At 37.3% G+C, this 25119-nt stretch overlaps 1 protein-coding gene across 1 annotated transcript in view; it reads left to right on the top strand.

The window, feature by feature from the left end:
- The window catches only part of GBE1 (1,4-alpha-glucan branching enzyme 1), a 258457-nt gene that overhangs the window by 217647 nt on the left and 15691 nt on the right, over positions 1 to 25119 (top strand). The window contains exons 13-14 of the mRNA XM_087818102.1: positions 10373 to 10557; positions 12146 to 12276. Coding sequence (XP_087674228.1) covers positions 10373 to 10557; positions 12146 to 12276 — 316 coding nt within the window. The remainder of the gene's footprint in view (positions 1 to 10372; positions 10558 to 12145; positions 12277 to 25119) is intronic.

Raw genomic sequence — 25119 nt, 5'->3', positions numbered from 1 at the left:
TGTTATCTGACACTCAGAATACACTTCAGCAGTTTTAAACATATAATCGTGTTACAGTTGAGCATATGAAGTGAGTCATGGGACTCAGAATATAATCTTTGACTTACACCCTTTAAAGGAGAAGCGCTTGAGGGAAGCTCCATGGGAGAACCAGAGACCAAAGCGTTGGATTGTAAAATAATCTCAGTTAAGAAGAATGGGCGTTGAAATTTTTTTTTAAATGTTCACAGTAGGACTGTCCCATATATATACATACATACATGCACACACATATATTTATACATGTATATATGTGTATCTAAATTGTATACGTAGATACACTTGATATGAGCAAATAGTTACCGGAAACCCACAGCATGGAGGCTGTAATAGACTTTATTCATTTTATCTTATTTTTTCCATTACAGTTGACATACAATAGTATATTAGTTTCAGATGTACAACCCAGTGATTAGATATTATATAACTTACTAAGTGGTCACTGATAAATCTATTACCCATATGATTCTAATGACATGCGTAGGTATTACAATGTTATTGATTATATTCCCTAAGTTATACTTTCCATCCCCATTACTATTTTGTAACTGCCAATTTGTAGTTCTTAATCCATTCACCTTTTTACCCCAGCTCCCCAATCCCCCTCCCATCTGGCAACCTTCAGTTTGTTCTTTGTATCTATGAGTCTGTTTATTTTTGTTTGTTCATATATTTTGTTCTTGAGATTCCGTGTATAAGTGAAATCATATGGTGTCTTTTGCTGTCTAAATTATTTTACTTAGTGTAATACCATCTAGGTCTATCCACGTTATCACAAATGGTAAGATTTCTTTCTTTTTTATGACTGAGTAACATTCCATTGTATATATGCACCACTTCTTCTTTATCCACTCATCTACTGATGGGCACTTGGGCTGCTTCCATATCTTGGCTATTGTAAATAGTGGCGCAGTGAACATAGGGGTGCATATATCTTTTTGAATTAGTGTTTTGGATTTCTTCAAATATATGCCCAAAAGTGGAATTGCTGGGCTGTAAGGTAGTTTGATTTTTAATAATTTGAGGAACTTCCATACTGTTTTGCAAAGTGACTTCGCCAATTTGCAGCCCCACTAAAAGTGCACAATGGTTCTCTTTCTTCCACATCTTTGCCAATAGTTGTTTGTTGATTTATTGGTGATATCATTTTGACAGATATGAGGCAATATCTCCTTGTGGTTTTATTTATTTATTTTTATTAACTTTAGAGAGGAAGGGAGAGGGAGGGAGAGAAATAAACATCTCTGTGAGAGAGAAACATGGATCTCCTGCACAAGCACCAACCAGATTTGAATCCACTACCTGGGCATGTGCCCTGACCTGGAATTAAATCCAAGACCATTTGGTGCACAGGATGATGCTCCAGCCAAGTGAGCCACACAGGCCAGGGCTTCTTGTGGTTTTTATTTGCATTTCTCTGATGATTAGTGACATTGAGCATCTTTTCATGCCTATTGGTCATCTGTATTGTCCACTTTGGAGAAGTGTCCATTCATGTCCTCTGCCCATTTTTTCATTGGATATTTTGGATTATTTTGGTCTTGAGTTGTATGAGTTTTTTATAAATATTGGATATTAGCCCCTTATTGGAGATATCATTGGAGAATATGCTCTCCCGAATTCAGTAGGTTGTTCTCTCATTTTGTTGAACGTTTCCTTTGCTGTGAAAAAATTTTGGTTTAATGTACTCCCATTTGTTTATTTTTTTTCCTTTGGTTTCCCTTTTCTGAGGGGGATATGTAAGAAAACATATTACTAAGGGCAGTGTCAGAGAGTTTACTGCCTGTGTTTTCTTCTAGGAGTTTTAGACTTTCTGGAAAAGTTCCCAGTAGCCCCGTGGAGCTCTGTTCTGCCTGCCTCAGCTAGCGGGCCACCCTTTCTCTCATCTTACGGATTCAATCATTCTCCGTTCCTTCTGTGCCTCTAAAGAGATGACGTTAGACCTTTAACAATTGTACAGGGAAACATCCAACTGTAACAAATGCTTAAGGAGTCCCAGCTTTGGTACAGTGCACTGGAGTGTGACTCGGAGAATGAAAAAGAAGCATTAGGTGTGCCCATGCCAAGAGCCATATTGATCAGCATCAAAAGTGGGTGGGGGAGTATGTATGTAGCAAGTTTATTTTTCTAAATAAGGGAATCACAGACCCTGACTTAAATATGCCCCACCCTTCAGTGATGGACCTGAGGAAGATCAAAGCATTTGATTTGAAATATGTACTTTTTTAAAGAGTTAGTCTTCAGATCACTTAGGAAGAGTTGGAACTGAATTTTTTATATGCTCATCAGGATTGTACCTCATTCTCAGATACACATAAATTTGGTGTCAACAAAGAGTTACATAACATCCACAGCATGGGAGCTGTGATAGACTTTAATTAATTCCTAGGTAAAATTAGTATGCATTACAGTTTAGAGAAACAAAACACACAAACCCACTAATCGAAATGTTCAGCTTAACAGAGCTGGGGCTTTTTTCATTAGTTGTATTGTCTCGAATTTCATCACCATACCAGCTGGCTTCTTGTCAATTTATAGTTTGGACCTTTACATCAAACAGCAAAAAATTAATTACAGGGAAAGAAATCCCAATAGGAATTTTGTGCTTAGAGGTTTTTCACAATTAACCAGACATGAATGGTTCCTGTTTACAGAGGAAATGGAAAGGGAGAGAAGGAACTCAGTAGAATTTCCTAGAATCATTAACTAACTATAGCAATGTTAGTCACTTTCCTCCCTGTTTTAAAGTTTTTTAGCCAAAGCCTTTAGCTTTCTCATTTCTGGAAGCACCCACTTCTGTAACTGTATTGAATGCAGCGAATCATGGCACGAACTGTGAATTTTTGTACAAAATGTCCCAAGTGACAGCTCAAAAGATTACTACCCTCCCTTCATTTTGAAATGAGTAACATTCTGTGCATCACTTTAGTGATCATAATCATAATTTAATGATCACAGAGACCCTGTTGCTGGTCAGTGCCAGGTTACGTGTGGTGCATATTTTGGACTCAAAAGTGTTCCCTCTGTGTGCTGGAGTCCCCTTAAATGTGACTTTTCTAAGCCTATTATCTGTTGAATATTCCAGCCAAAGGTCTTAAAAATGCCTTCCTCACTTTAGGCTTCTACTTTTTTTTCTTTTTCATATAGCTTAGAAATTCTTACCTGTGACCCATTCTTCTAGTTGCTAACACTGTAATACAGCGAGTGGTTCTTACCCTGTTTAAGACTTAGATGCCTGGAAACCCTGAAGAAAACCTTTCTCCTCAGAATAATGCAAGATTACTATACGTACAGCACTTGAAATGTCAGGGAGTCACTAGGAATATGCGAGCAGCAGGTTGTGTTCATTGAGGAATATATACATATCTTATCGATGCATGTATCCATGATATATATTTATATGTAATTTAGAGATACATATAGTTTTATATGGTTAAATTGAATGCTAATTCATATCATGTGTCTCCTAAGTTGTCTGTACTAAACAAATCACTTCCCTGCTCTGCCATCACCTGAGTAAATTTAGATTCTTTATCCATCTTTATTCGGAGCAGCCCCTGGTTGCAAGCTTGTTTGGGTGGCCATATTTCACTGCACTGTCTCAAGTGTGGCCACATTCCCTAAGTAATCTGTAGGCCGTAAATGAGAAGAACATTCTTAACTTGTTTTAATGATAGTATTTTTCTTCGTTAGGTTTGTGAGCTGGGAGCTAGTGTTAACTAACAGGCATTTTCCAGTTTTCACTGTTCAGTTGAGAACGGTTCACTCTTATTCCAAGGTCACTTTGAAAGTCTTTCTGTGATTTGCTTCCATCTATTTTATGCTTGTGTTTACAGTTTTGAACCACATATGAAATTTAATGTTGCGTTTGTCTACATTAAAGTTAATTTGCCCCTTGTCAGCTCATTTACAACAGAGATAGCGCTGGAAAGCCACTCTGTAGAATGTTCTGTCTGCAGTCACTAATGGAATTTTTCTACCTATGTCTTTGTTGTATGCAACTTTCTCTATCTTCAGTTTAAAAAGAAGCCTCTCCAGGAGAAGGTTTTCAAAAAAATCTAAATTAGTCTTTAATAGAGATTAATAAATGATTCTCCAACAGAATAGGGTCTTCATCATATCTTGAAAATTTTTTAATAGCTCTTTTTTCTAACTTAGAAATTCAATTTTATATTCCATATTATATAAGTATGCTTATTGGAATGTTCTTTAAAGTAGTGTCTTTATATTTGTAAAGGATAAATGAAGTAAAACTTAAAATACATACAAAATCCTAAATTAGACTATGATACCAAACATTTTTCCTGCTTTCATCTTTTTCTTATATTTTCCAAGTATTTAATTTGACCTCATGCAATACAGTTTTTTTTCTTAATAGTTAATAACTTCTAGATATGTTATTGAAAAGATGAATGTTTAAAATTGATGTACCTTAGAGGGCACTAAACTGAAATCTTAAATATAAATGATGAAAAATTCTTTTAAAGTAGTATCTTTAATATATACATTAAGGAATATCATTTGTGTCTTTTGAACAGTATATTCAGTAACAATTTACTAACTTTTGACTATATCTTTAAATAATTAGGAATGTTCAATACTTGGGAAATGTTTTCTCTTAGAATCATCTGCTGGTTACCTTTTAAAAAATGTTTTTTTCCCCCGGCCGGGCGTGGCTCAGCGGTTGAGCGTCGACCTAGGATCCAGGAGATCGGGGTTCGATTCCCGGTCAGGGCACATGCCCGGGTTGCAGGCTGCAGCCAATCAATGACTCTCTCATCACTGATGTTTCTCTCTCTCCCTCTCTCTTCCTCTCTCTGAGATCAATAAAGATATATTAAAAAAAAAATGTTTTTTCAATCACAGTTTACACTCAGTATTATTTTGTATTAGTTTCAGGTGTACAGCATATTGGTTAGATAATCATATACTTCACATGGTGGTCCCCCTGATATTTCCAGTACCCAGTTGGCATCATACATAGTTATTACGGTAGTATTGACTGTATTCCCTGTGCTGTGCTTTCCATCCCCATGACTATTTTGTAACTGCCGATCCGGATCCGTACTTCCCAGTCCCTTCACCTTTTCAACCCAGTCCCCTAACCCTCTCCTCTCCAGCAGTCATCAGTTTGTTCTCTGTGGTGTTGTTTTTTAATATATCTTTATTGATTTCAGAGAGAGGAAGGGAGAGGGACAGAGAGAGATGAAAACATCAATGATAAGAGAGTCATTGATCAGCTGCCTCCTGCGTGTCCCCCACTGGGGATGGAGCCCACAACCTGGGCATGTGCCCTGACCGGGAATCGAACCCCAATGGCCTGGATCCTAGGTCAATGCTCAACCCCTGAGACATGCTGGGCCAGGAGAGTCTGTTTCAATTTTATTTATTTTGTTCTTTAGATTCCACATATAAGTGATATCATATGGTGTTTGTCTTTATCTGATTGACTTGTTTCACTTGGCATAATACTCTCTCCATCCATGCTGTCGCAAATGGTAACAGTTTATTTTTTTCTGTGGCCTAGTAAATATTCCATTGTATATATGCACCATGCTGTTTACCTTTTGAACAACTATTTTACTTATTTGGTGTATGTTAAGGAAATATCAGACAAGCGTTCAGAGATACGTCTTTAAGCCTGGTCATTTTTAAAATACTAAAATATTAGAAAAAGCCAAAATAACTTGCATGACAAGAATGATTACATAAAATTGCATTATATATACGTAATGAAATACCGTCATGGAGATGTATGCTCATTAACATGGGAAATAACTTACATTAAAATTCAAAGTAGGATATAAATCTATCTTCGTTCAAAATAAGTTGTAGGTAGGTAAATAGATAGGTAGATAGATTAGATAGATGATAGATGATAGATAGATAGATAGATAGATAGATAGATAGATAGATAGATAGATAGATTGATAGATAGATAGATAGATAGATAGATAGATAGATAGATAGATAGATGATAGATAGATAGATGATAGATAGATAGATAGATAGATAGATAGATAGATAGATAGATAGATGATAGATAGATAGATGATAGATAGATAGATAGATAGATAGATAGATAGATAGATAGATAGATAGATGATAGATAGATAGGTAGATAGATGATAGATAGATAGATAGATAGATAGATAGATAGATAGATAGATAGATAGATAGATGATAGATAGATGATAGATAGATGATAGATAGATAGATAGATAGATAGATAGATAGATAGATAGATAGATGATAGATAGGTAGATAGATGATAGATAGATAGATAGATAGATAGATAGATAGATAGATAGATAGATGATAGATGATAGATAGATAGATAGATAGATAGATAGATAGATAGATAGATAGATGATAGATGATAGATAGATAGATGATAGATGATAGATAGATAGATGATAGATGATAGATAGATAGATAGATAGATAGATAGATAGATAGATAGATGATAGATAGATAGATAGATAGATAGATGATAGATAGATAGATAGATAGATAGATAGATAGATAGATAGATAGATAGATGATAGATAGATAGATAGATGATGATAGATGATAGATAGATAGATAGATAGATAGATAGATAGATAGATAGATAGATAGATAGATGATAGATAGATAGATGATAGATAGATAGATAGATAGATAGATGATAGATAGATAGATAGATAGATAGATAGATAGATAGATAGATGATAGATAGCTATTGCTATAGATATAAATGAAATAAATATATTTACCAAAAGAGAAACGGTGTCTTAGTCTGCTTGGCTTCTATGATGAAGCGCCATAGACCAGGTAACTTTTAAACAACAGAAATTCATTTCTCACAGTTTCTGGAGGCTAAAGTCCCAGCTTGGAGTGCCAGCATGGCTGAGTGAGGGCCCTCTTCTGACTCACAGACTTCTAGTTTGTATCTTCTTGTTTGGAAGGGACTGGGGAGCTCTGTGGAGTCTCTTATTTAAAAGAGCACTAATCCCATTCCTAAAGGCTCCACCCTCATGACCTGAGCACCCCCCAAAGGTCCCACCTCCTAATACCATCACATTGTGGATTAGGATTTCAACATAGGTATCTTGTGGGGACACTAACATTCAGATCATTGCAAGTGGTTATTTGGTAAGATTTCAGATATTTTATGGATGTATTTAATTGTGATTTTTTTAAAACAATATATCTATTAGTATATTACATGTACAACAAAAATAATAAATAAAAGAAAATTGTAACAGTATAATAATACCTAATCTGAGCATTTATATTGAGCAATATATTGTGTATCTTAAAGTTTTCAAAATTATTTTTAAATGTATTTATCAGTATATTGCTTGTACAATAAAATAATCATTAAAACATATGACATTATAATATTAGCTACTATTAGCTAATATTTGAGTCACATATTATGTCTTGTGCTCTCCTAATGACTCACATGCCTTATGTTACTGTAATTTGCTACTTGTCAATCCTTATTTATGCTATAGATTATCAGGACATGAATTTTCATGCCAGAATGATAATGTAATTTCACATTTATGCATAATTGTTGAGACTGTATCCTGTGTGCGGGTGTATGTTTCTGGGTGGCAAGTACTTAACCTTTTAAATCAGATTATGAGATGGGTTAATATTGCACCCATTAATTTGGGTGAAATTCACTATTCAATTCTCTACTGATGAAAAAAACCAAACAAAAAAACCCTGTGCTTCCAAAGAGGGATACTAAGAGAGAAGCAAAACTATACAGTGGAGAAGAATTTATATTTTCACCTCATTAGTCTATCTGAGGCAGTTGGAACAGATGACAAGTAACAAGCATTGTGACCTCGGGTCACATTTTTAAAAAGGCTGGAAGAATCAGGAAATCTCTAGTGCCAGCACTGTGTTTCAGCCGGCCAAGAGCTCTGCTTTTAGAAGGTGCTTATACTGTTTAAGTGGAATGTATCAAATGTATACTTGCAGTATATACTATATACAACATATGTACTATTATGTGTATTATATAATAGTATATATAACCCCCAAGAGTTTGTTCAGAGGTTCAGCAGGATGAACACGTAGGAATTCCAAAGGAAGGAAGCGGAGAGAGGACCCCTAATGCAGCAACCTGATTAATCCTGTCAATCTGGTATCTTCTAGCAAAAGTCTTTTCACTGTTAATTCTGCCTTTCAAGATCTAAAATGGTAGATAATTCAATGGACATTAATACTTGGCTTAGGGAAATGTGTTTATATTATTAAATATGTGAAGAAATGCATTAGTAGAACTTTTGCACATTAAAGACTAGAATCATGTATCATGAAACCCACCTGAAGAGGAGCCAGACTGCTGCCCTCGGAGTTATCCGGGTTACTTGTGTGCCCGCTGGTCAGTTTCCTCCTGGGAATGCTGGAAGCCAGGAATGTTAGCTTTGGTAAAGCTCTTACCTGCTGCCCTTTATGTCATTCTTTCCTGAACGACGTCAGTAATGAGCGGGAGTGTGTCGCATCAGAGCTGCCAGACCACAGAAGCTTTCAGCTGCCAGCCCCTGTTCCAAGGGCGGCCTTTGCCTCACTTGAATCTTAAAAGAGCTTTTGTGAAACTTCTTATCTGATTTTACGGAGGAGGAAGCTGACTCCTGGGGAGATTAAATTGCTTAAATTCACATCACTCAGAAGTGACCTCGCTGGCACTAAAACCCTAGTCTCTGACTGGGAAGCTGTGTTGCCCCGAATCGCATCGTGTTTTCGAACTGCCCTTATTGAGCCATAAATCTCTATGCTGCTGTTCTTGGGGTGTGGGTCAGCCTCCTGCTTTCGGAATATTACAGGGAGGCTGAAGGAAATGTAGACTCCTGCCAAGGACTCATCCCAAAGGCCGTGAGTCAGAACCGCAGAGCAGGAATGTTTTTAACAAGCTCTTCAGGGATCTGGAGCATGCTAGTTGAGTGAGAGGCACAGCTGTACACTATCTTGTTCCCACACCCAAGGGGTGATGATACCACAGGTCCTTCCTTTTCTTTTCTTTCTTTTTCTTGGTAGCATTTGCCTCTGACCGCCCTCCTTGAGTCTCGCCTTCTGTATTTCCTTTCCATGTTCCTCTTTCTCCGCTCTCCATTGCTCCTCTGCCTTCTCTACTCTGTCTCCTTCCCGCCTGCAGTTCCTTGGGTGTCACTTTTAGTTTGATGACTACGGTTCTGAAAAGTGAAATGTACATTGCAGTTTCTTAGTAAAGGTTACCATTTAAAGCAACTCTGCAGTAGATTATTTCAGATTACATCCTAGCTCACGATTTATTAGTGTTAATATACTAGTTTCTTTTAAAGTAGAGCACACTTATATTGGCTATGGTACTTTCTAAGTCAAAGGAGAAAGTTGTCTTGGAAAATTGTAGTGTTCAAGGGGTAAATGAGAATAGATTTCAGAAAGGAGTGTTTAATTTTTAGGGGAATAAAAAGAAACCCTAAAGTAGAAATCCAGCTTGGGGAAAACAGTAGGAGCCAATCTATTAGATGACTAACATCTAAATTTGATTATCAGAATGAAAAATACATATGTGTCACCATTTTATTCTATTTTTCAAGCGTGTTGGGTCTCTGGTGTTCATCATTATAGTAAGAAATAATATTTAAATAGATTCCCAAACAAGTGTTCCAGTTGCATGCGCACGCACACATACACACACAAAAATAAAGGTGCACATCTAATGGTAACACATACATCTGAACAATAAATGGATCATAAGAGTGATGACTTGGGTTTCTGTAGCCCCCGAAGTTTACAGCACCCTTGCCTCATGTGATGAGGTAGGAGGAACTTGGGATTTTAACCAGAAGAACTGAATTTCAGTGGTTGCTTTTCCACTTATTATCTGTGTGAGGTTGACCAGATCCCTTCACTGCCAAGAGCTTTGGACCTCTCCCCTGTGAACTGGATACTAGAAAGCTTATTCGAGGATCAGAAATAATGTGCATACAAACCCATCGGAAATTATAAAGCATTCTACAGATTTCAGAGATTAGAGAAACAGAGATTTTTAGAAATTGCTCAGAGATTATTTCAGAGATGAAGTAAGTGCGACAGAGACACCTGTTCTCAGAAATGGGAATGGGTGGCGTGGCTGACACCGCTCCCGGGGCTGCTGAGTCCAGGTGCGGCCGGACTCTGTGTGCTGGGCTCTGCCGATTCTGAGCCAGGGTTGGGCATCATTCCCAGGGCACTGCTCCATTAAATCATGACCTGATTCTAAGGACTTCGAAACAATGTAACTATTGAGTTATCTTAGTAAGAAATGCCACCATTACTAGGCAAAGTTTATACTTGTTTTTTAATGCAGGTAATGAATTTGGACATCCTGAATGGTTAGACTTCCCAAGAAAAGGAAACAATGAGAGTTACCATTACGCCAGAAGGCAGTACCATTTAGCTGATGATGACCTCCTTCGCTATAAGTTTCTAAATAACTTCGACAGGGACATGAATAAATTGGAAGAAAGATGTGGTTGGCTCTCAGCCCCACAGGTAAGCTCTTTACTCTAAATGTTACGTTTTAGTCCCCAGTGTTGTATATGCTCAGAAAGGCAATCGATTTAAGTCTGTAGGCAGGTGTTCTAAGCAGCACTTGATTATTCGGTGGGTAGTGCCCCGTAACATACTTCAGGTTGTCAAAACATGTTATTGAAGTCTCCGCAATAGATAATGAAGATCTTAAACATAATGCCCTGCTTACTTTCCTGTTTAGTTTATTGTTGTTGTTTAAATTTAGTAATTTTTATTTCAATTGGTTAAAGTAAATGACAAAAGCCCTGCATGGAATTTATTTTGGAAATTGCCGTGGAAACATCTTAATTGTTTTGACTTTTTCTTTATATAAATAATGATGCTGTCATAAAAATTACTTTGACAACATGTAGATTTCTTTATTCCTTTTTTCCCTTCCGTGACTGGTCTCTGAGTTGTCATTTCAATAGATGCTATTATAGCTGCGTGCTGTTTTGTATTTTTCATGAGCTTGGCTCTCCTCTGGAATTAAAGTCTCGTTTTTCAATAAGTTTTCAAAAATGTAATTAACAGGTGCAAATTTTATGCAGGCATTTTTTTCCCCTTGCAAAAATTAGCATATAGTAGGTGTTACTTATAATCCATTTACTTTTCACTGGCGCTGTTTGAAATTGCTGTTGATGTGTTTTTACTTTGGTGTCTATGTTGTTGTTTTTTAAATGACCGAACAAAGGTACTTAAATATTCAGTAAGATCGGCTGCATGACATGAACGCCCTACTCACCTTTATATTAGTGATGCTACTTCCAGAAGAGAGAGCACAAGGATGCTCCTTTTCAGTGGAAACAATGTTGATACCAAAAGGTGTGCCGTTTACTCTGGAGCTTTAGTGCCCGTTTCTAAACTACCAAGAATGGTGCTGCTGATATGCATGGAAATAAGTCCTTGCACATCTGGGGGTGGGAGAAAGTGGCATTGAAAAAGCACGGGCTCCTCGCTGCCTACTGTAAAACACCGTATAAAATGAGGACGTGTGTAGATGTAATTTCTTTTCAGACCTCTCTTTTATTAGGCAAATATATATTGTAAAGGACTTTGTTGCCATTGAATCTGACCAAGTTATGCAATAATGCAAAGCTTTTAAGATAACTGCAACTGCAGATACCTCAGTATAATAATGTTACATTATATTTTGAAAAGTAATTTTATGTATCTTATTCATCTGGAACTAAAACAAAAGTCTTAAAGAGAATTCACTTATAAATAGATGCTTTTGTATATATGTATACACACACACACTGTATATACCACAGGTACCCTGTTATTAATTAAAACCTGAGCCACAGCGCTAATCATCTGTTCCTTGTTTGACTTTGGCAATGGCTAGTGAGATTTCTATACTTTCCAAACAGTTTTTGAGACTCTTATTGGCGTAGAGTTTAATATGAGAAAATTACATGTTCAAAAAATATAATGTGCTGCCGTTTTCATTTTTGGCTTAACAACTAGCAAAGTTCCTAATTAAAGACAAAAACAACTTTTTGTAAATAATTGACTTGTGGCAGTGCCTAGGTACTATCTAAATGTCGTATATGTGTTGTTTCTTCAGGCCTATGTGAGTGAAAAGCACGAAGCCAATAAGGTCATCACTTTTGAGAGAGCAGATCTTCTTTTTATCTTCAACTTTCATCCAACCAAGAGCTACACAGATTACCGAGTTGGAACGAGATCACTGGGAAAATATCCTTTTCGTTGTCAGTGAATATACCTATCTGCATTTTTTTTTTTTTTACATCATAGATAGTAAGAAAGACTAAAGCTGCTCTTGATGTCAGTGGCTCTCAGTTTCCTTGTCTGAAAAGTTGACTGATAAGCCTTTGTTCAGCTCAGTAATACTGAATTCACCCTAAGTTGTAGTTTTCCCTCTGAAAATCTCCTGTAAGCTGCCTCTGAGACTGTGTTCTTCCCCTTCGCGGAGTGAGCGCAGGCGGTGCTATGAAGAGCTTCCTCCCCTTGCCTCTTTCCCTTCCCCGTCTCCTCTAGTGCGGGACGTAGCTGACCAGTGTAGGCCTGAGCTGGCAAGGAATCGGCGTGGGAGTGGGAGCAAAGCAAGCAGCAGGGAGAGTGTTTGGATGCCCTCTGCCTCTTCATTGACTCAGCCATTCATTTCCCAGACACTTACTGAGCCCCTGTGTGCCCACTGTGTGCTAGGTGCTGTAAATACAGGAATGTTTTTGGCACATACAGTCACTGCCCTCATGGAGCTTTTAAATGAGTGAAGAAAAACTCAGTAATTGTAAGTTGACTGTTACAAAAGGAAAAATATAGTACATTTGAAGAGATTGTAACTCAGCAAATCCATGGCAGGGAGGAGAAGACCAACTCAGGACCTCGCTGCAAAGCAGCAGGAATTTTTAAGTGGGCAGTAGAAACGGTGTTCTCCCCTGGAGCAAGGTGTCCGACGTGGAGTTCAATGTCAGGGTCTCTGTGGCCGCAGAAAGATAAACCCGGTTCCCATGGCTGGAACAGTAAGGAAGGTGTGTTTTCCACGTAAAAAAGCCCGAGGTAGTGTGACCCCAGCACTGAGACAGTATCATTAAGCTCCCTGATTCATTGTCTTTCTGCATTCAACTTGCAGGGTGTCAGCAGTGTCCAGAGCTGGCACCTCTTACAGCTGCAAGGCAACAGCCATGTTTCCAAAGGTCACCTTCAGGCACAACAGAAGACAAATAGACATCATTTGTGTGGGTGTGTCTTCTGCAAGAATGAAGTTACTTTAGCAAATTTTCTTTTGTGTTGTGTATGTACAAAAAGACAGATAAAGAAAATCAATGTGATACCATTTTCTGCACTAAAATAGAGCTATACTGCCCCAGGAAGCAGATGTTCTCACCCTCACCATTTCCATAAAGACTGCAAACAAATACTAGACCCGTCGCAGCTCGCACATGACCCTTCTCAGCTCCAAACTGCTAACATAATGCCCCTAGACAAACTCCTCCTATACCTAGTAATGTAATATAGTCAGAATATAATCTTCATTATCACCAAATTAAAGTATAATCAAACCAAAAGACATTTTCAGAACACTTGGAATCTAGTCCTTTTGCAGCAATGTCCTTGACCCTTAAGTCGGGGAGAAGAAATGTATGAAAGCAACTATTATGTAATCTACAATGCAGTAAGTGGGAAGGAAACAGGAATCTGCAAGGGAGGTCAGGCGACCAGGAAAAGAAAACAATTAAATGAGATTGAGTGATTGAGTGAGTGATTGATTGATTGATTGCTTTAAGCTTCCTTGGGGGAGAGAGGGAGAGAGAGAGATTGATTGCTTGATTGATTGACTAAGGAAAAGACTTTTAAGCTTAGACCTTGAGAAATGATACAATTATAGTAGAAGAATTTGAGGAAGGCCATTTCAGCTGTGGGAAGGCATGGCTATCCTTAGGTAATGGACAGCACACTGGATTAATCTGAGAATGGTGATCATAAAGAGAGATACTAGGCCACAGGCTGAAAAGATAGATCAAGATCGAATAATAGAAGATTTCAATGCCGTATTAATTAGCTTAGGGTTTTTTGGATAGTTTTGTAGTGAGTCGCTGAAGGTTTTGAGCTAGGGAGCTACTTGATCGTGTCTGCTTTGGGAAAGGCCTCATGTTCACAGTGTGGAAGAGAGCTTTTTGAGGAGAGCAATGCGAAGTACAGATAAGAGAAATCACAGTAGACATAAGAGATAATTAGTGCATGAACTAAAGTAATGGTAGTAGAATCAAAAGAGGTGTGTGAACCCCTGTCTTGTAGTGACAGAACTCAGCAATTGTTTGGACATGGGGTATCGAAGAGAAAATATAAGGCTTCGCTCTAAACAGTGGGAAGGCTGGGATGTTATTTTTACTGAGCCTAGCAAAGCAAGGAGGAGTAGCCAGTTAGGGGAAAAGAAAATATGAGTTTAATTTAGGATCACTGACGAAGGAATTTCAGTAATGATGCTTGGAAGGAAAATCTCAGCCCAGACTTCATTGATCTCCAGTCTGAAATCTGTGTAACTTTAATAAGTGAAAACATACAATTACATAGTAAAACCCACCCAAAAGTTAATTTTATTTAGTGATACAAAGTTATATTTTACTTGAAAATCTAGTTTGGTTTTGATAAAACTTGACATAACTTGATTTCTTCTGAAATTTAGTGATTTGTCTAAAATGTCTATAGGCACCTGTTGTGCAGAAACTTTTTGCATTAATAAACACTGAGTGCTTCATATTAGTGACCCCTTTCAGAAACTACTCATTAAAAGCTGTAATGATATAGACACCTTGGAAAATTGGGCCATGTCTCCCTAAGAGTGGTAGTTGAAGCCCAAGTCACCTATTGGATCCCTAGGAAACCTCTAAGAAATATTGTTGGTTCTTTTCCTACGTGGACTTTGTCTTCCAGGGATCTCTGCCCACTGGGACCTTGTTTACTCTGGTAGCCTTTCTCATTCCTGTCTTTTTTGTCCATAAGTTATAGCTAATTTCCATGTTACTACTTCCTTTGGGGACATTTGCATTTTAATAACAGTCTCTTTGAACACTCAAGAAGTGTGCAAGGCCTAATGAACTAAGATATCTAATTTTTTTGCGATGAGGATTTTTGTTTGAGGGGAGGGAAGTCGAAGAGCATTTCCAGTGTACTTTAACCACACCTTCTAAGTAACTGTGTGTTCATCATGCCAACCCAAACTCTTAGATAGAAATCATAAAGCCTCCTGGGTCTTGTGATATCCTCTACTCCAGTGACCGACTTCAGCGCAGATAATCTCATCTATAAATTCCTCCACAAAGAATAACTAACCATCATCAGGACACTTTCCTGTTCTAGGAATCTCATTACTTCACAAGGTAAACAACTCAAGGTTTTTTTTAATTTTTAAAAAATTGTCTTAAATGTAAACGCATTAGTTCTGTACTCTGGGCTGGTGCCTGTTCTGCGTGCCAGCTCTGCAAATCAGAAAGGTGTGTAACATGCTCCTCACAGTGCCACCCCCTGGTCACTCTTCTTCTAGCCCAGATACCTCTAGTTTCTTTACTAGATTCTCCTGCTACTTTCCAGGCCTCTTACTATCATGTCCCCCTTATCACAACACCCAGTATTGTCCACATTCCTCTTCCATGGTGTTTCTAGAACAAAAAACACAGGATTCCAGGTGTGATCTGGCAAGTATGGCTTGGAGTGCCGCATTGCCTCCCTGCGCCTCGATACTGCTCTTTATTAAAGTTAACGTTACATTAGCTTTACCGCCAGACATCACATTTTCTGCTCATATGTTATTTGCGTTCAGATAAAAATCTTTAGTTTTTCTTTATATGTTCTAGTGCTTTTTTGTATCTCCCTTATTCTTTATTCAGTTAATAACTTTAACCTAAAACTCCAAGTTTAACATGAAACATGAAAAGTATATATTGTTTTTTGCCTCTGACCTGTTAATAGAGAAGATAAAAGAATACTAGAGTAGAACAGTTCTCTGTTATTAATCTGTTAGGATTGTACCATGAGCACCCGATAAATCTATTCTTTCAACTTCTTGCTGTTCTAAGCTTAGCTTTAAGAGGCCTTTTATTATCTTAGCATTTTTCAGATCTCATTTTGCTTTGACTTTTATCTTTCTGACTTTATTCTTATACTTTTAAACAACATTGTAGGTCAGCATTATAGAATCATTTTATATACAGATATTACAGAAAAATTAGGCTTTTTTTTTTTTGCTGTAATTTCCAACTTTACCAAAGTGTTCTTTTCCACTGGTGTTTCCAACTGCTGAGCCAGTGAACTGAATACAGATTTTCCCAGTAAAGAATCCACAGTGGCAAGATCGGATGTATTAATCAACTCAAGAAATTCATCAAATTTTTAATTCCCTGGAAAGCAGGATTTGGTGCCAGAACAAATTTAAAGTTTCTAAAGAAGTCACTTGAACTTCTTCTGTCACTGTGAAATATAAACCTGCAGAGGTAGCCTGTCTGAATTCTCGAGCCCTTCCATTTTTTTGAACCTGTATATCCTGTATATCAGACAGCAAGACATCAACTTTCACTCAAATCTGTGAAGAAAAGGCAATGACTGTCTCCCCAAGAAGCTGTTGTAAGGGGAGCCATTTCGGGGGTGATGCCAGGCAAGGTAGATGAAACACCTTAAGGATGCTTTTAACTATCACTTCAAAGTAAGTTGACACATTTGGAAAGCTGAGAGGGAAGTCTGATTTGTATCGCTAAGGTTTTGAACTTGGTCTTCATGGTGACGGCTGAAGGACATAGTGTTGTTTCTCCAAAAGGAGTCTATAGCTGCGTTCTAGAAAATAACAGCAGCAAAATTATTTGCCTACACACTGCCTCACATTGGTATTTTTAGCTGCTGATCTTCAGTGTCATCATCACCAGTGTTCTTTCATACGGTAGACAGCCACGCTGGTCCTGCAGAACTAAGATCTAAACAGAATGTAAGTAGGCAGGTGATGAGTTTCTTGCTTGGGAAGACAGTATGCATTTTGTGGATGCGTTATATTTGCTTATGATTTCACATTGCTCAGCTCTAGGGAAAGAGACAATATGCCCTTGATATGATCAGAAACATTGTATTTTTCCATCATATTTCTTCACTTACAACATTATCAAGTCAGCATTGAATCAAAAGGAAAACTGCTAAGCCCCCAAGGACAGACTGCTCTTTATCTACTCTGAACAACACAAATGATGGGGCCACGTTTTGAGTGATGTGGGGGAGAGTGTGCATGTTAGGGGCCCTCTCTGAGGCCTTGTGTCTATTAGCATGTTCATGAAGTACCGAGTTTGTATAGCCTGATGTGACAGAGCAATAACTGAGGTCTTTGAGGAGCTACCCAGCTTTCCTCCAGCACATGGCTGATAAAGGCCGAGCAGTGCACTGCAAAGCCTGTCTTTCTACTGTACCCTGGTGCCTCTTTCTGTCGCTTCGTGGACACCGATGTGTGGTTGGTGGTGGTAGCAGTAGAAGTATCACCGGTGATGATTTATTTCTGTAATGTTCAAAATGATTTTGATACAGTTCTGGAGAAATAGGTAGCAATAGAAAATTATACACAAATTCAAAGCACACTTGAAGCCCTTACAGCTTATTTATAAGGTGTGAGTCTTGGTATGTACAGATTCACATCATGCTGAGAGCTTAAACACTAACATCAAATGTTTTTAAATTATTTGTCAGCATGCTGATGAGGGGGGCGTCGCAACCCAGGCAGCCCATTTCCAAACTGTTACAATGTTGAGGTGTTCGGTGGAGTGATCAGAGAGTGCAGCTTGTGAGGAATATGGGAATCCAAGCTAAAAATAGTTAGGGCTAAGGGAACAGATGAGTAAATGGATTTGACCTGAGATCTTTGAAATATTTTCATTAAACTGCTGCAAGATGTACTTTTAAAATGTAAACTTAGACTCTGACATTTGCAACTTGTACACAGAGTTTTTAATGAGCAAATAAAGTCACTTGGATGATTCACAGGAGTGTGATCCCCGAAGGCGGAGATGTTGCTGGGAGTTGTTTAGTTTATAGAAACCTTTGAAGCTTAGTTATGTAACACTGTGAATATTAGAATCTGTGCTTTATGCAGCAAATGAAAACAAAGAACTTAATTTAGGATTAGCTAAACGATGCATCCTATAAAGGTTTTACATGTGAAGGTTAATTTCTCTGCTAAAATAGTAGAGCGCTTCAACTTAACATCCTGTTGTTCATGTTATAGATGTTTGGATAAAAAAGAAACAATTAAAAAAAATACGAGGTTTTCTGAAAAGACCTAAAATGGTGACTTTGAACAGATGCAAGAATATTTCTTTTTCTTGTGTTTGTATGTGTGGGGGGGTATGCTTTTACTCTATGTTGCAATTTAATGATGGTGATTTTTATGTGAACAAAGACTTAATCCTACTAACAATTCTGTATTTAATATAGGTCTTCCTTTTGTGTCTTTGGCTTCAAAATGATGTACACTCGTTGCCTAGGTTAGCCTTCTTTAGTTTCCAGATGATGGTAATACTTGTAAACATTACCTAGTGGTCGTTCTGATCATTTTTCATTGTTGAATACTGTTCAGCAATCCCTGTGATTTAATGATCATGGCAGATGCGCATCCCCACCTCTGCTGGCAATAAAGTGCCTCTGAATTAGGGTGATTTTTCTCCCCGTGAATCTGAGATAAATCACAAAGAAAAACATTTTGCATGATTAAAATATTTCAACTGCTGTAACACTTTTAGATTGCCTTAATATATATTCATAAAACTAAAGGCAGTAATGAATAATGAGCATTACTACACACAAATGGTTTTAAGTTTTTTATGGGGTGTGTTTGTTTGTTTGTTTTCTTTGAAAAGCTGAGTGCTGTTCAGTGTTCAGTGTTCTGAGACATTCAACAGCATTTCTGTTTTTTTGGTTCATAGCTCAGCTGCACAGTGATGATCTCCTTTGGTTAAAGAAATTCATCTAACAGTAGCTCAGTCAAGATTTCTGTTCTCTATTTCTTGTTTTTCTGTGTGAAAAAAAATCAGAAACATGATTATATCTTTGGAACTAGAACATAATCACTTTAAAATTGTAGCATTACTGGGGGAAAAACATTTGTGCCTAGGGTGATCATTTTTACCTATTTGTAAAAAGTGGTACTAAATATTGGACTGATGGATGGATGGATGGATGGATGGATGGATGGATGGATGGATGGATGGATGGATGGATAAATGGATGAATGGATAATTATGAATAGGAGGATGAGCAGATAGATGGATGGAAGATGGATAAGTGGATGGATGGACAGATAGAGGCATGGAAGGATAGATGAGTGATACAATGACCTAATGGTGAAAGAACCCCTGACGTTGTTTAAAACTAAATAATTAAATCACAAACAGTTACTATAACCTTTTGCTTTTTTCCTTAGAGAACATACTTAATTAAATGGTAGAAAAGTAAAATTGATAGGATGTTATCAATGAAATACATCGTAATTTTGTAGAATTTGAAATTAATACACTAGAATCTTATCTTTTGTCAGTGAGAATGCTTGCAGAATAGACTTTCCTAATAAGATCTACCATCTATTACAAACTTATTGTATGCCTTGTACTCTGTAAGTACTTTTCACTCATCTATCTCATTTAGCAAACCGTTTCCTTTCCTCGGGAACAGCACTGCAAATAGGGAAGGAGGAAATCTACAATGAAATCACTGGCATGAAAATTTTCTTATCTAACCCTCCCTCCCTCCCTCCCTGCCTCCCTCCCTCTCTTTCTTTCTTCCTTCGTTCCTTCCTTCTTTTAAAATAGTCCGCTATTTAGCCAGTCCAAAACAGATTATTTTCTTCTATCTTAAAAAATATATTTAGCTGTTACTTTTATATCTGGTGCCAGTATTTTTTAACTAGAAAACTCTCTGTCTAAATGAATTTCTAATAATGAATGATTAATTACTTTTTTGCTTCTGGGTCTCAGTAGAAATTAGCCTTTTTTTCCCAATGAAGATCTCCCTGCCAGAAAGCTGCTTAGATCTTCTACAAGTGAGATATTTTCATTTCCATCATTTTCTGTTCAGCTGTCCTAAACTCAGAATTCCACAGGGTGTAACTGAGTGGTCAGTGTTTCATTTATTTGTGAAAGAATACCCCCAGATTTCTTAAAATTAAACCATAAAGTAATTACTAGTTCACTATAATAATTTAAGGGCTTCCAAGAATATGTGGATGCTACAACCAAAGGAAGAGTTTGTTTCTCCAGAGAAAAGTGGGAAGAGCCATAAACAGTGATGGTCTTTGGAAACAGTGGCTTCAGTATAACCAAGTGTAAGAATCATCTCTAATTCTACTAATGTAGTATCTGTTGGCCTAATGATCAAAAATGTTATCAGTAATTCCTGTTGTTTTTGTGAAATTTATTTGTGTAATTAATTATGATTATTTGTGGTAGTTATGTGGTATCAATTGCTAAACAAGCAAAGTGTTCTGTAGATGCTATCAAGAAAAGTTATTTAATTAATGTATAACGTAATTAAGTGCAATCATATTACCTTTTACTGGGAGACAATAAGTGTCTCATAGGAACATTAATTAAAACAGAAAATTATTTTCTTCATAAAACTGTAAATATTACTGTGATTTTCTCTCTCTCTATGAACTCTGTTATTTAGGGAGATAGTCAGTTTTCACTTTCCTACCTTCTCTTCCAACACTCTTCCTTTTTCTCAGCTAAGAAAAACGGAAGAAAAGTAAGTTGCACTGGTGGTAGATTTCTTTCCTGACTCTGAAACACTTTCTTTGGTTTGTTCCCTTACCTTAACATTTTATATCTCCCAGAGGCTTACGTAACTTGTACAGTCACTACTAGTAGAGGGTATTTCTGATTCTCACATTGTAAACGTACAGATGTTTGCTCTCGCTCCTAGGATCCTGGTTAAGAGCATGGGTCCTGGAACAAGACCTGAGGGTTCAGTTCCGTCCGCCCCACTTGTTCATGCCTTAAAAGGAGCCTCTTTGTGTCTTAGTTTTCTCACTTTTCAAATGCCTACTTGTAGGATTATTATTTGAATTAAATGGTTAATGCATGTGAAAGGCTTAGTATCGTGCACACACTGCAGGTTCAGTGTTAGCTGCTGTGGTCCTTGTTACAGTCATTGTCATTCTAAAAATGCACTAGAAATGACAATAAAAGGAAGGAAACAAAAGGACCAGAGGAATAGGTACTAACCCTCTCCTGCCTACATTCTCTTTCTTCTTTTTTCCTTTCCTATTGCTCAGTTCACTACCACAAAACAATTTCTGCTCTTCACGGTACTGGAATGAGAAGTCGCCTATGTCCTGCTAAATCCGTTCCTGACTCTCAGGCATCGGCTCCTTTACCCTGCTTCCCCCATACACTGTGGTGCTGCCTTGATGCCCCCCTTCTCTCTGCCCGGTGTCTGTATTTATCCTTTCCCCTCAGATCCAGATTCAGTCACTTATTCTCTATCCTTGGCTCTCTTCCCCTGAAGAACTCACGCATGCTCATAGCCTCAACTATCAGTTCTACAGACCCTTCCTACCTTCATCTGTGCCCTATTCTTCAAGTAAAATTTTGTGTTGTTTAACAACTGTTGGGAAATACTGGGAAGCATGCAAATATAGTTTCTTGAGATGTAGAAGATCTCTAGCATGACCTGGTTCAGCCCCTATAAATTCAATAGAATTGGTTAGGTTAGGAGATATGTTTTAGGAGATGGTTTCCAAATTAGCCCCAGAAGTTAAATTTGCATAACACTTTATAGTGTGTGGATGCTTTTATTTACATGGACTCATTCTATCCTCATATCATCATAATGATGCCCGTCAAGCAAGTATTCTGATCCTCAACCAAAATATGAGCATCAGAAAGATTTATAACTTTCACAAGGTCATATTCCTAGTGAGCGAATAAATGGGATTTAAATCTAGTTCCCCTAAGTTCAGCACAGTTTTTCATTTGGGCACCAGGTAACTCACCTTTTTGTTGCCCTGTAGAAATGCCATTAAATTTGGTTAAATGAGTCTCACTAATTACATAAAGTTGTATTCGTTTTCTTACCTTTTATTTATAAAAGTTAATGGTGCCTCTGACCAAATGTCATTTTTATGCAGCATTATACTAACCAGGTTTCTGGCCCTCCAAAACACAAATTAATTTAAATGGAATGTTTATTAAACAAATATAATCACTTTAAAGGGGTAAAATAATTTTTTAAAGAAAAAGATGACTACTCATATTTTTAAAATTAAGGCAGCTTGTAAACCTAAGTATATTTCAGCTTCAGGTGATGAATAGTAAAGGGTCATGAGAGGTGCTGAAGGATGTTAGAGGAAAAGGGGTTTTGGGACTACACACCCCTTAGAGCAGAGGAAAGAACACTTTACCGAGAGGTGAAAGATAAGAATTCTGCTTGCATCAGATTTCTTGATAAGCCATTGTCCCTGTTCTTCCTTGAGTATGGAAGTTATTATATGCACCGTAGTCCCATATTACTGGCATGGTCTTACAGCATGAGCATTCTGATTTGTTTTAGCCACTCACGATAGATACAGCCTTGGACAGACTGAGGGAGACGAACTTCCCTGTAGTTTTATATTAGAGGCGTTTAATTATATACACTTCACTTTCTCACTATATAATTCTTTAAATGCTTATTATAGGAGTTCCGTTCAGCTAGCCTTCAGTTGGTTCTGCAGGGTGAGTGTTCAGTAATTTAGTTGTAATTTTATGTGGTCCTGAGAGAAGGTGAGCACTGCATTTACCTACTCCACCATCTTGACCAGAAGTCAAAATGTGCTAGGATTTCTGCTTGTTTGAATTGTGTGAGTCATCTCCATGTTTGCCACCCTAGCCAAACCACTTGTTGAATTTCTTTTGAATTATACAAACATGTACTTTGCATAAATAGCTTGGCAGCTTTACTCTTTCTTTGTATTATTGTTTTCTGTGTCTCCCTAGTAAGATGAAACTAATACACTTGTTCTAAAGATGATCGCAAGGTACTATATTAGATTTGTTATACCCCTGGAAAATAGATTTATTAGCTGTCATGTGCATATTTGTGTGTGTGTGTTTAGAGCCCTCTCACTAACGTTTTTGTGCCTGTGGGAAATGTTTACTTTGAATCTTTTCCCTCACAATCATCAATCTAGGTATAGTTACAATAGTTATGGGCTGTGTGCCCAGAACCGCTCAGGAATGATGGGGAGTGATGATGCACGTGTGTGCATGTGCACCTGTGTGCACACACAAATACACATATACACACACCTGCAAGCTCCACTTTACAGTTGTTTACAGAATACAAGCTCAGCCCCTTCTCATTCAGCTTCCTGCAGCATGGAGTGAGCCCTGTAAGTGTTAGGTTTTTCTATTTGTTCTTAAAAGAAAAAGAGGAATATATGTTAACTTTTTGATATTCCTAATAACTATGATATTTTAAATAAAGAAAAAGGATATTCTACTACCAAGGATAAAAAGTAAGATTTCAGAGTTAAAGTATTTCAATGTTCATATACTTTGCAGTCTTTATCTGGCAGATGGTGGTAAAGTGGTAGAAAATATTATACCTGTGTGCATATCCTGATCTTGCCAAATTATTTTATATATATATATATGTATATATGATTTAACATGTCGTTTTGATATTCTGTGCTTAAGTTCAGCTTTCTGTCTAGGGAAAGCTAACCAGTCAAGTTGATAATGCAAGTAGTTAAGTATATGCTGACTTTAGTAAACACGTAATCATTTATCCATGTCAATTAAAAACTATATAAAATGTCTATCTCCAAGGCTCAAGCCAGTCAGAGTTATTCACCTGGGAATTAATTGCTTCAAACTGGCATGCATTTGTTTAATGATTGGGACTTCTCCTAAATGAAGGAAAAAATATTTTTAAATGTCCAGGTAAAACTTTATAGATAATGAAATGGGATTGTGTTAGAATTTATATTGTACAGATCTGAAATTTTAACCCCATCAAAAGAGGGAAGAAAATCATGGTGTTGTTGTTTTATTTTATGGCCAAAGCAGTATCAAATTATTTCTTAATGTTTAGCAAAAGCATGCATAGATCAAAACCCAAGGAGGATATTGCAATTGGAAATAATGAAAGGCAGATCCACTTAATAAATATGACAAATACTAATCTAGGTCATGTGTAGAGGGGAGGAGGGGTGGGAAAAGATAGAAATCCCTTATAGAGATTGCATTTTAATATTAGAAGACAGAAAACAATAATAATTAAATTTATAGCATGTTAAAAGTTGATAATACTATGGTGAAAAATCAGGACAAGTACAAGGGGGTGTGGGGAGGTGTTTTTCAGTTAGTGTATTCAGACCAGCCTTCTTATCTTTCCAGAAGCTTGAGCAGCAACAGCTTAAAATTTTAAAAGGTGTCTAGTCCTCAAAGAGTTCAAAATACAGTCCAATTAAGCTCGAATATTAAAAATTTTATATGACAGGAAAAGTGTTCTGATTCCAGGGAGAAAGGAATGCAAATGAGGGTCATCAAGGAAGTGGAGGCTAAGTTGGGTGTAAAAAGTAAGCTGGAGAATAAATAGATTCACTGTTACAGTTTCCATCACTTAAGGGAGCAGTTGAAATGGTCCAGAGTCTATAACAATTAATAATAATATAAATAGCAGCTAATAATCAGAGGGATTTTTTTAGTGCCAGCCACTGTGTTAAGCACTTGATGTGCATTGCTTCAGTTAATCTTCACAGCCCCCTGATCATAGTACTTTTGTTTTACCAACGAGAAACTAAGCCTCTAGGGAGTTCACTAACTTGTTTGTGAACTAGTTGATAGTTAGCAGAACTGGGGTTAGAATGTAATTGTTGGACCCCAAAGTGCATTGATGCCCCCACCGTATTTGACTCTTTTAGGATGCTTTTCCTGTCCCTGTCTGTCTGCATGAAATGGCTCAGATGGTGCTTACCTACTGCTTATAATTGTCATTATTTTTCAGGGACTTTGAAGTTTCCAATTATTTTTTCCATTTATACATATTGCATTGGACTCCACTGAAGGCCGT

The sequence above is a fragment of the Miniopterus natalensis genome, chromosome 6 (assembly GCF_054644295.1).
Source record: "Miniopterus natalensis isolate mMinNat1 chromosome 6, mMinNat1.hap1, whole genome shotgun sequence".
In the NCBI taxonomy this organism is placed as follows: Eukaryota; Metazoa; Chordata; class Mammalia; order Chiroptera; family Miniopteridae; genus Miniopterus; species Miniopterus natalensis.
This window is presented reverse-complemented; position numbering and strand designations above follow the sequence as displayed.